The sequence below is a fragment of the Phyllopteryx taeniolatus genome, chromosome 11 (assembly GCF_024500385.1).
Source record: "Phyllopteryx taeniolatus isolate TA_2022b chromosome 11, UOR_Ptae_1.2, whole genome shotgun sequence".
Taxonomy (NCBI): Eukaryota; Metazoa; Chordata; class Actinopteri; order Syngnathiformes; family Syngnathidae; genus Phyllopteryx; species Phyllopteryx taeniolatus.
The window spans coordinates 17152342-17165250 of NC_084512.1; the positions used below are offsets into that span (position 1 = coordinate 17152342).

The window sequence follows — 12909 nt, forward strand, 5'->3', positions numbered from 1 at the left end:
TCTCTCAAAACAGAGGATTATCTATGGAAATTGTACAGGACCTCAGGTGCAGGTGTTCCTAATAATTTGACCCGTCTATGAAAACAGTTATTAATGCGTCTCTAAACTGTTAATTGATTGAATAGTTTAGTATGATTGTGATCATAAAAAACAATAATATTATTATATCTAACTACAAACAAAAATAAATTCTACAGTCGACAAAAAAAAAAAAAATCCCATGTCCGTGAGCATCTGATAATCAGTTCAACTTGACACAACAGTATGGTACGTGAACGCGGGAGTATGACGTCGTAGTGCCACGTGATAGACACATATACTCATTATGGCGGCATATAATGAAAGAAATCGAGTGTTAGTAAAGAGCAGATGTCAAACATGATATTTTGTGCCTCACATGACGCAGCACGAAGAGAAGCAACTAGAGAGCGCCTTGTTCTCCTCCCAGCTGAGCCCGGTCTCAACATCGCTGTGAGAGAGCACCCGAAGACACGCCCACGCATTCACGTGCGGTCCTCATTGGCTGTCTACTTAAATATTCAACGAGCTTTGTGCTGATTGGCCCAGATGGTCGCTCTCGAAATTTCATAAAGCAAAACCTTTAGAAGTTGAGTAAAGGGAATAAGTGTCGAGATAAAAAAAAAAAAAAAAGACTCCTGTGTGATAACAGCGGAATCTAGAGCACAATTAACCGAGGATAGTGACTCTTTTGCTGCCTCTTGCTGGAGGTTTTGGTCGGAGTTTTCACCCTCCCCGCCCCCCTTCATCCGTGAGTACCTCATTCACGAACTGCTGCCTTTCACTTAATGCAGGATGCTTGCAGAAATATGCAAAGTTAACTTGGACATGATGGAACAAGTTTATGTAATTGAATGCGTGTGCGTCGTTCAAATATGGCATCAGCTAATTCTTATTTTCAGTGCATGACGGACCGCTGTTTTTTCCCTTGCAAAAATACAGTATTAAAAAATGCAAAGAAATTGGAAAGAGAGTAGTTATTGACGCTATAAAATATAGATTTTTCAATTTCACTATTGATATGGCAGATTAATATTTATAGGCAATACATTTAAACTACATTTAAAACGTTTTTTTATTATTAATGATGATATTTGTATTAATTTAGATAGGCACGCATGCAGGGTGGATGTAAGAAGTTACTGCTATAACTTATTTAAGATGAATGAGTATGAGTATATATGCATATTAGAATATTTAATTAGTACCTCACAATTTTGAATTAAGTTCATAATTCATGTAAACGTTTTTTCATGTAAAAAGTTTTTTTTTTTTTTAATTGATGTCAAAGTAATTGTAAAAAATATGGTATTGATATTAACAGACATGCATGATCAAAAGTCAATTGGATTCCAACTGTATCCTATTGCAAACAATCCTGCAACTGACCACAAATAAAATGTATTGCCCATAAACAATGTATTATGTTATTGAAAAAAGAAGGGATTTGTGCAGTCAGTATTTTTGTCCCTGCTGGTGGTTTGAGAGTGCCGGAGAGTCACTTTGCTCCCTGATGGATAAATTACAGTTCAACTTTAATGGTGACTGTTGATTATACTGTAAGTGAAAATTAAGTGTAATTCGCTGGGACTAGTCCAGCCCTGTGTGTGTGTGTGTGTGTGTGTGTGCTCTGCAGCGGGGGTGCCCTTCACAGCGAAGAGATTCCTGTGAGCGTGTTTTGAAAGTGAACATCTTCACTGGGTCTTTGTCGCAGTGTTATCAGGATGAGAGCTGAGCATGAACGCTCCACAAGGCACATGCTGATGCTGCACGCTGCCGTAATGGCCTCTTAATGCCAGTATAAATAACCCAAAGTGAAAACATTTCTCGGGCCTGAGATGACACATTTTCCCGGGGCTATTTCATGCTATTTGACTGTTTGACTTTAAAAAAAAAAAAAAAAAAAAAAAAGGGGGATAAAAAGGATGCTTCTTGTTCACCCACAAGGGAGGACGATAACAGGCATTATATCCTAAAAAGCAATTGAGTGCACATAACTGTCCAGGACTTCTTGCACTTAGTAAAAAGTCCTGCTGTAACTTTACCTTAAAAAAACTGAGATTTATTGTTGTGAATGCAGGCTGGGCGTCCTTGACTGGAAAAGGCATCACCCTACCATTTTATCAATGCAGTCCCCTGTGGTTTCACACCCTCATCTGTCTTTGGACTTACTTTCCCTTCTTCAGGTTATTGACTCAATTATGGGGGACTCTTTTTAAGGATGGTCTTAGTGCAAAATACAACCTCTGTCCAACTTTAAAATGAAAGGCCAAAACTTTTTATCCATAATGTGCACCTTCACTTAAAATGAAAATGGAGGAAGAATTGGACAACTTCAACCTATCTGGGAAAACTTTCGAAAAGGTTTTTAGAATAAGTCTGATGTTGAAACTGAGAGAGGCTCTCGTCTGGTAAGCATACATTTATGGACCATGCTTCTTGATAGTCAGCTGGGGTTCAAAGCATGCCGGCTGTTGCAAGAAATGACATATTCAAAAACATGCTAATGTTAGCTTACCGTGTCGCTCCACAGTCTCCACTTTGCTGCAGCAGTCCAATTTCCTCTTGCTGCTCAGTTTACTCTCGAATAAAATGTGACTCCTTCTTCGTTATGCCAAGACGTAGGACACCATCATTGTCCTCCATTGTTGTTGTTTGTTCGCATGGTTTATTCCTACTGTAGCGTTCAGTGCGACGTGTGGTTGTCACAGTTTCCCGCAGTACAATTTTGAAGAGGAAAACCTTAGTAGAGTAGAGCAGAGCTGGGCCGAGCAGAGCTAGTACTTTGAAGTGGACTCTTAATGGGTCTACCAGAAAGTGTGTCCATATAGAAAAGTGCATGAGCATGTACTGTATGACATTTTTCTAACCCCTTTTTGATTCACTCCTTCATTTGATCGTCTGACAGTAAAATGTCTCTCTATGGTTTAAAAGTGACCCCCTCATTTGTCATTATCTTCTGGTCTAATGGAGGGAAACTTGCCTTTTCTTGAACCTTTATTGTTGTTAATTAACTTGCTAACACATACAGGCTACACAGTCACTAGTGAGGGATAAGGACGGGCGGGCATTGTCGGCCCCTGCGATATTTCTGCGGTTGTCAGCCGAGGTGCTTCCTCTCATGGCCGATGGGCTTTTGAGAGTATTACTCAAAGCACAATGTGGTTTTTATCTTAAATTGAATTGTTGAGCGAGATGTTAAAGAGGCATCAATCACGGAGCGGCTGCACGCTAGCATCGAGGGCGGAAGCTGCAGCAGTAAAGCAGCCATGGAGCGATGACGAAGGCTGCCTGCATAAATCTTCCAACTGAGCAAATCAAGTTGTCAGCTTGTAAATGCCACTTTGTGTGTGCGTGTCTGCACGCGCGCGTGTGTGTGTGTTACGTTTTGCAGAACTGTGATGACTGCTTTATTTCAAGTTTAAGGTGGTGACCTTATGCTTTCCATTCCTCCCCTCAGAGATGTTTGTCTCCTCTCCCAACTTTTCTTTTTTTTTTTTTTTTTTTTTTAAACCTGCCTGAATATTACAAGCCAACTGGATCAAGTCCTCCTTTATCTGGTGACCATTATTGGACTGTAAGACCTCAGTGTGTCCTATTATCCCACAATGACTTCCCAATTTAGAGGTAGCTAGCATCCCTTGGCAAACAACATCTTAGGTCAAATCAGTTTCCACTGTGTTCTCACTCGGCCTCGGGCTGAGACGCTGTTCCCCGTATGGATTTTCTGTCCTGCAATTCCTTAGCTTGTCTTCACGTGATGGGTTGTTCACTTTCTAAGTCTGCAGAATGCAGCTGAGTGCAAGTGCTATATCTTCATCTTTATGTCTGAGCGCAGCAAAAAGCTCGGCCAAAAATCTTCCGCCGCTCTAGTCACAATAATAGATTTGGAGAATTAGCAACATGGGCGCGTGTTGCCGTTTTCCAACGTGCGATTTACTGTTATTGTACAATTCTCATTTGGTCGGACCGCTCAGAGAAATATATGTTGTCGTTCAAAATAAGCACGTAGCGATAGCTTTGGCATAAGTTATTGTAGAGGGCGGATCTTTGTAGCTCTAATGCAAGTTGACACAAACGAGCACAGAGTGAGAGAAGTGAACATTATAGCTCAATAGTGATGAGATGTTGCACACAACAATGGCGTAAGCAGTTGGCAAAATTGTACTGAGTCATGAGTTTGGCTGCCACAGTTTAGTTTCTTTGTGACACGTCGTACAGTACTGTGGAATAGACTTCGGCCACCAGACTTGTTGTTTTCGCAATGGTACAATAGTGCAGAGACCTCGAACGTAAGCGAAAACTGTTGTATTAGTGTTTCTTGGCGGCACGGTGGCCGACTGGTTAGAGCGTCAGCCTCACAGTTCTGAGGACCCGGGTTCATTCCCCATCCCCGCCTGTGTGGAGTTTGCATGTTCTCCCCGTGCCTGCATGGGTTTTCTCCGGGCATTCCGGTTTCCTCCCACATCCCAAAAAAATGCATTCATTGGAGACTCTAAATTGCCCGTAGGCATGACTGTGAGTGCGAATGGTTGTTTGTTTCTATGTGCCCTGCGATTGGCTGGCAACCAGTTCAGAGTGTACCCCGCCTCCTGCCCGATGACAGCTGGGATAGGCTCCAGCACGCCCGCGACCCTCGTGAGGAGAAGCGGCCCAGAAAATGGATGGATGGATAGTGTTTCTTTTGTCCATCTGTTGTTAGTTAGGATGCTAACTGGCAGTGCCATAATGATTGTTGGGCCCATTGAGGCAAACTCACTAAAGTAGTGAAAATCGCTGTGTCACACTTCATAGCACTATGCCTACATCAGCGACACCTTCAGTGGCACTTCAGAAAGTACTGTACAGTAGAACTGTTAAATTGTACGGGCTAGCCCAGAGGCGTCCAAACACACTGAAACCAATCCATCAAGCGATTATACTATTGTTTAGTTATTTTGAAAAATGGCTACAGTGAATACAAAACGTCTACACGCCCCTGTTCAAATCCCAGGTTTTTGTGATAGAAAAAAATGCAACCAAGCTAAATAATTTAAAAAAAATTCCACCATTAATCCGACCTCTAACTTGTATAACTCAATTGAAGAAAATTTTATCTTTTAGAGATGGTAAGTATAAATAAACAACTGAATCAACAAGTGGCTATGCAACTCATATTCTAACGTACTGTAAATGTTAAGGTCCATGTTCAACACACAGTATCTTAGTTTTTCAAAGGAGTAAAAACAGCATAGATGTATTTGGGCATATGTTGGCTGCATTTGAAAGAGCCCTCAAATTGCGACAGTCTTTATACACTGTCAGCCTTCAGATGCAGCCCCTGAATTAGGACAAAACCATCAAATTCTTGTATCCACACCCTTATCCAAGTCACAAAACAAAACAAAAACATTAGTCTGTTCCTCTTTTCAGGTCACGATGTTGTGGTTTGTTTTATTCCTGCCTGCGCTTTGCTCGACCCAGCGTTCAGAGCCGATGTTCTCAGCCGTAACCAAGGCTATGCTTCCTCCCGACTACGACAACAATCCAACCCAGCTCAACTACGGTGTGGCCGTCACCGACGTGGACGGCGACGGAGACCTGGAGGTGTTTGTTGCAGGGTGAGCTAGTCGGTGGAAATTAGTGGGGTACTTTGTGAAACGATTCCAGCCTTAATGCTTCTCTCACAGTGGTGCCAACATTGTTTAATTTCATCCATTACACAAATTTAAACAGATGATTGAACTTGTGAGTGATAGCTATCGAAGTGTGAATTGGAGGTGCACTTCATTTTCTGAGCTAAAGGTTGAAGACAAAGGCAAAAGACTTAAAAAGACTTAGACTCACTCATGTGATGATAATGGATGAGATTGGACAGAGTGCCACTGATGGAGATGCTTTGGCAAGCTTGCTTCTAACCAATGAAGCGGTGATGAATCCCTCACAGGCTGTGGATAGATGGATGCAAATGGCCGCGCCTCATAAATGTCTTTTCTGCAAAGACGTCCCATTCAGCAGCAATGCTGAGAGAGAGGGCATCGCATTAGAAGAACATCATCACGGCCTTCATTTATATGACAGTATTGGCATAATGACCTTCAGTGGCAAAGTTGAGAGTATTACTCGGATGTGTTCTCTTACTTTTATGCTGTAATAGACATTTTAAATGGCAGGGAACCATATTTAGTTACTTTAAAAAGTTTGATGAACCCTTCTTTGGGAACATTTCAGCTCAAAGGAGAAATTATGGTATATTTTTAAAAAGAATGTTAAAAATGCCACTTAATTGCAGAAGTGAAGCCCAGAGTCCAAGGAAAAAAAGTTAGCACCTGTAAAGACATGAAAAGCACTTTCCCCTGTGGAGGCAGCACTTCATATGCTACAATTAATACACTAGTTTACTGATCTGTCCATATGCAGCCGACACTTGTCACATCGACGTCACGATTTGGCAAAATTCTGAACGGCTTGCTCACAGACACATGTTCAGAAATTGGTGATAACATGGGATTTGATAGTTGGACAGGAACTCCAATGACCCAACTTTGTAAGCCTGTTTACAGTACAAGCAATCAAAAAGGCAATTTTCTGTAACTTGTCCTCTTTAACTAAATCAGTTCAAAGTGATTTGTTGAGAGCCCCTATCAAACTAACACCCATAAACTAAGAACAAAACGTGATTGTATCTGCCATTCAAAGAACCTGCTGACAATTTAATGTAACAAATTCAACTGAGTCCATGTTGGCAGTTACAATGGTCCTAACGTGGTGCTGAAGTACGACAAGGAGAGAAGAAGACTTGTCAACATCGCCGTGGACAATCGCAGCTCCCCGTTCTACGCCCTGAGAGACCGCCAAGGCAACGCTATCGGGGTAACAGCATGTGACATTGACGGAGACGGCCGGGAGGAGATTTATGTACTCAACACCAATAACGCCTTTTCTGGTAACAATACTTTTAAACACGCGAATGTGAAAAGTATACTTACACAAGAATTTCTAGTCATGTGTTAAGAAAGTCTTGTTGCTGCCTAGAGTTTTTATCAATTGAAGACCCACAGCATGCTCACTTTAGCTTTTTAACAATATGTGTATTGTTACATGCTTCTATTGTATACTGAAAAAAAGAAGCAAGCTTTAAAGACGCATATTGAAAAACAAATTACATTGTGCAAAAAGTCAATACGTCTTGTGAACTTCTGCAGTTAATTAAGGCATACCAATTTTATTTTAAAAGGCAGTTTTAACCTCTCACTGCAATCAACAACACAAATCACAACTGTGAAAGTAAGAAGTTGCCCAAACCTTTGGACAAAATTGTCATTGTTAGAAAGTCTGCCCCACAGTTTTGAAGTTCAGGTTCAAATCACAGTATGGTAATAGACAGCCACAATGTAACCAAACATGCATCATCCAGTTGATTCAAAAGAGAGCCGCAATTAAAGCCTAAGCGTATATATTTGAAATTACATTGAATTTAGAAGAGCAGCATGATGAATCAATGGTAAGTACATCTGCCTCACAGTTGTGAGATTTCGAGTTTGAATCTCGGCTCTGGTCTTCCTGTGTGATGTTTGCGTGTCAGCCAATCACATGTCCCCTGTGATTGGCTGACAACCAGCATTTTGATTGACTATTAAAAGCAGGAAAAAGATTAGCTACCCAGATGTAAAAACAACAAATAATAAAAGCATCATTATTACTACTTTGTCATTTGTAGTAATATTAATTGGCCATTGATTTACATTTGAATCTATGTTAGCCTTAGTAGCTAGTTAAGAAAGATTGAGCATTTCCCAATACTGTATTGCCTAATGGGTGAGCTGTTTCTGCTTTTCCTTTTGCGTTAAGGACGTGCGACATATACAGACAAACTCTTCAAGTTCCGAAATGGACGATTCGAGGATCTGCTGAATGATGACATTAACGAACATAGGGATGTGGCCAACCGTATGGCCGGACGCTCAGTGGCCTGTGTGGACAGAAAGGTAAACACACGTACGTGTATACACGCACACACACACACACACACACACACACACACAACACACAACACACACACACATTATATTCACGTGTCGTCTGTGTCCATGCATGGTTGCCTCTGTTTGTTTACCAGTGATAATTCATGCCCTGCCTGCACCGCCCTCCTCAGCTTGTGCTATGACACTTCATTTGGGGGGAACGTTGGGCCATTTTCTCTCCTCTGTCCATCGGTAAGCAATGTAATTACAGAGGCCGGGGCTCGTTTGCTTTATAGAACATGGTACGAGGGGATGAGTGATGACTGCTCTTTGTCCAGTATCATTTTCTCTATTTTTCCATTTGGACCCTATTTCATTTGTTTTCTGCCTCTTTTACTTTCTCTGACGGACTCTTTCTTCGTCTCTTATCGCATGCTGCCTTCCAATCTAGGGATAAAGAAGCTAATAGTCGGGAGAGGACAGTTGGGTTTGCAATAGTTATTTTTTTTCTTCCAACCCGCAGTCCCATCTCGCTGAGCACTGATGGGTTGTGCGTCTGCCACACCGATTGGAAAGATATCTTTGTATAATGGCGTAATGCTTTAAGAGCCAGCCAAAAAGGCGGTGTGTGTGTTCTTCCGTGGCGGTTCCAGGAGGCTGATGGGGAGCATGCATTCATTAAATTACATTCAAACGGGCAACAAAAGATGTGGCAATGTTGAGTAGTGGGTGACTAATCATGCACATGGACTTGTTTGCTCATAAAGAAACTGCTAAGTACCACTTTACATTGCAGGATGCATAGATTGCTTTGACATTGGTTATCAGTTAAAGTCCCTGCAAAGTGACAATAAAATGTAATAAAGTTGACGCACTGCAGAGATTTGTTAACAAGCCTACCAAATTTGAAAGAATAATAAAATCATCAAGTGTATGAAATAATGGCTTCAAAATGGTGAGATGTTCTCTAAGATGCTGTGAGCGTGTCCGCTGAATGCGGTCAAAACACGCCCCTCAACTTCCAACTGACAATCAAATAAATTCGTACATCTAAAATCTAGAAATGGTGAAAAGCAGTTTAACACTGTATGTCCACAATTGAGTAATACACAGTTCTCAGTCTTTGTACATGTTTTCAGCAGTTATCTACAAACATGTATAGTGTATTTGGAAACAAATCTCTGAATTCACTCTACAGGGTCTTTAATATTATGGGTCTGCCCAGGTTGCTGGCATGCTATCTCTTAGCACTGTTTGAATTTCAATTTTTGGTGGGCCAAAATTAAAATAGTTTGACAATGAAAGTACAACTCCCAACCGAAACCTGTCACAAACGTCGGGTTACTGGTTCGCAACAAGTAGCAGCCCCAGTTACAAATTTTAGTACTTTATTATTGATGTCATGAGCTTAATAAAGCTACCCTTTTGCTACTTGTAAATGATAAAAAAAGATACTTCTTATAATTAGAAATTATATTTAAAAAAATACAAAGTTTAAAAGCCTGTTAGAGATTTCACAGAATCGATAGCCATAAAGTGTGGCAGTAGCACGAACTTGCCAAATAGTGAGTGAAAATTAGCTGGTATTAAAAGTACTTTTACAATTTGTAAATTATTTCATTACTGATCGACAAAGATTTTATGTCAACCTACTTATACACTATTACTAAACCCTTTATAAAGGTATAAAGTGGCATCCTCTTGTATGTAAAAATACATAGATCGATAGATCGATCGACAGACAGACAGACAGACAGATAGACAGATAGATAGATAGATAGATAGATAGATAGATAGATAGATAGATAGATAGATAGATAGATAGATAGATAGATAGATCTCTATTCATCCACAAGGGAAATTCACTAGTGTTTAAGTGATCAAGATCTCTCAAGATCTCACATGAAGCTGATACATCGGGAATAAGTGCCACTCAGAGGCCATACTTAAATATAAATCATAGTTCATACAATTAAAAAAAATTAAGTCAATATGGTGTCATCACCTATTGAGCCTTTTTCCAGGGAGTCTGATATAGGAGCCATGCAGGCATATAAGCCAAGCACCCAGTATGCACTTTGCAAAGCGGTATGTCACACGCATCACACTAGCAATTGCACTGACAGAAATTAGCCTTGGGCAAAGACTTATTGAAAAATCATTGACTTTTAGGTTTGTTAAGTAACTGCCAGAGGCCTTCAGGTCTTTCATTGCAGTTCATTCTCATTTTTCACGCTGTGAGGGTGTGCGTGCTTGTGTGTGTGTGTGTGTGTGTGTATGTAGCCGACTCTTCCCACCTCAGTGGGTGGCAATGTGACACTTGATGACATTTTAAAATAATGCTGTATAGGTTTGACACAAATGGTAAAACTGTGAGTGTATTTTCTTTTATGTATGCGTTCTCATTGACTGAAATATGTTTCAGTTTGGTGGGAAAACTCATTGGAATCAAGTGTGTGGTCTATTAGTGTGGTTCCGTTTGTGTCTGCAGGGGCTCTGACTGATAATGGAGTGTGAAATTAATCTCCAAAGGGAGGCGGGGGAAGGGGGTAAAAGCAAGGAAACTGGTAAAGGGGTTTGATTAAAAATGTTTTTTAATATTATTATTATTTTGTTTTACAGTTACAGAAGGACAGAATCAAAACTTTTATGTTGCTTTTAATATGACTGGTTCCCTCGCAAAGTCACTACTCCTACACCCAAATGTAGTAGTTGCTATTTCGATTTGCAGTAATGTATTTCTCTGATGCTGTACTCACTAAGACAAGAAATGCTGAACAGAACCCAAGTGAAAACTAGAAGCTGATTGGCTGAACATGCAGTGCAGGCTGATGAGACAAAACTATCAGCAGTTGAATGCAATGACAAGACAGGAGGACCTTTGTTTCAACCAAACGGTAAAGTTGGTTCACTTCAATACACAAGCATGTTCTCCATTTTCACAGAGGACCATTGTCTGCATCTACATGGACTCTCGGTGTAAATGTGGCTATGGCAACAACAGAAACAGGGTCAAATATTTAAAAGTTAGAATATTGATAGTCCTTTTTGTCTTTCACTTAGCGTGGAAGACTCTTGACGTGCATTTGTAAAATGCTGTAACAAACTGACTTCAGTGACATTGGATTTTCAAGGTTTTACTGAGCTCAAACTGTTGTATGCTCAATAGATACCAGAGGTTCAAATGTTGCACACGTTCGTCTTTCAATGAACTTTTAGTTTGGACTGTTTCCTTGAAGAAAATGAATGAAAATTGTTCAGGTTGAGCGGAAACAGGAAATTGTTTTTGGTCTGAGATGTTGAAGAAATGAAGGTTTTTCAGCAGTATGATACTGCAAAATTGCTTTGTCTTTGTCATCGGTAGGATGCCCGCAAGAAACATCTACAGACAGACGATAAATCGAGCGCAACCCTTCCCAGATATAGGGTCTGGACACAAAAAATGGGTCCTGGGTCATTTTTTTTATTGGGTGGTTGATTATCAGAGTAAAATGCTGTAAGCCATTATATTGATCATCAAGCAGGCACACGTCACTAGTTCTAGTACTGTAGTCGATGTTACATTTTTGTTATCATTTCCTGATGTCCACACATCATCTGTACCTTTTTAAACAATTTTACCAAATACAAACGTTTTCCCCCTCCAGGGCACAGGCCGTTATGCCATCTACATAGCAAACTATGCCAGCGGCACCGTGGGTCCACATGCGCTTATAGAGATGGACGAGGCGGCGAGTGACCTTTCGCAAGGCGTCATCGCACTGTCCAACGTGGCTGAACAAGCGGGAGTCAACAAGTTCACTGGTGGGTGAATATGTGTTTAAGTGTGTGTGCGTGTGTGTAATGAAGACTTTTAGGATCATCCAGCACCAAAGCAGCCATGGTGTGATTTACACAGACGTGTGCAGAGGAGCATGTGCTTGTCGTACCCATAGAGTCTAAAATATTGGCGCAAGAAATGATGAGAGACTTGAAGTAGTACCAGTTGGGAGGAAAAAAAGCTATGCTGTTGTGATTAATTGTAGTGGGAATGAAGAATGTCAGTTGGCTCTTTGTCAGCTGTTTACTCCAGTCAAAGTCACGAGAGGCGAAGGGGAAGGGCGACACGTACAAACTGAGACAACATCAATCACTACAGCTGGCATCTTACCAGTTCACTCTACTGTGTATTTTATGTCTGACTCCTTCAGCCAGTCCAATTACAACCCCAATTCCAATGAAGTTGGGACGTTGTGTTAAACATAAAGAAAAACAGGATGCAATGATTTGCAAATCATGTTCAACCTATATTGAAATGAATACACTACAAAGACAAGATATTTTATGTTCAAACTGATAAACTTTATTGTTTTTAGCAAATAATCATTAACTTAGAATTTTATGGCTGCAACACGTTCTGTGGTCCGACGAGTCCACATTTCAAATTGTTTTTGGAAATTGTGGACGTCGTGTCCTCCGGGCCAAAGAGGAAAAGAACCATCCGGACTGTTATGGACACAAAGTTCAAAAGCCAGCATCTGTGATGGTATGGGGCTGTGTTAGTGCCGTTTGGCATGGGTAACTTACACATCTGTGAAGGCACCATTAATGCTGAAAGGTACATACAGGTTTTGGAGAAACATGTTGCCATCCAAGTAATGTCTTTTTCATGGACGCCCCTGCTTATTTCAGCAAGACAATGCCAAACCACATTCTGCATGTGTTACAACAGCGTGGCTTCGTTTTAAAAGAGTACGGGTACTAGACTGGCCTGCCTGCAGTCCAGACCTGTCTCCTATTGAAAATGTGTGGCGCATTTTGAAAGCGTGAAATATGACAACGGAGACCCCGGACTGTTGAACAGCTGAAGCTGTAAATCAAGCAAGAATGGGAAAGAATTCCACCTGCAAAGCTTCAACAATTAGTGTCCTCAGTTCCCAAACGTTTATTGAATGTTCTTAAAAGAAAA

At 40.8% G+C, this 12909-nt stretch overlaps 1 protein-coding gene across 2 annotated transcripts in view; it reads left to right on the forward strand.

Annotated features, from left to right (window-relative positions):
• The first annotated feature begins 645 nt into the window (after positions 1 to 645).
• Positions 646 to 12909, forward strand: part of crtac1b (cartilage acidic protein 1b) — a 28429-nt gene continuing 16165 nt past the window's right edge. For both annotated transcript variants that reach the window (XM_061790781.1, XM_061790782.1), the window contains exons 1-5: positions 646 to 769; positions 5431 to 5618; positions 6747 to 6943; positions 7849 to 7985; positions 11609 to 11765. In XM_061790781.1, coding sequence (XP_061646765.1) covers positions 5437 to 5618; positions 6747 to 6943; positions 7849 to 7985; positions 11609 to 11765 — 673 coding nt within the window. In that variant the 5' untranslated portion in view covers positions 646 to 769; positions 5431 to 5436. The remainder of the gene's footprint in view (positions 770 to 5430; positions 5619 to 6746; positions 6944 to 7848; positions 7986 to 11608; positions 11766 to 12909) is intronic.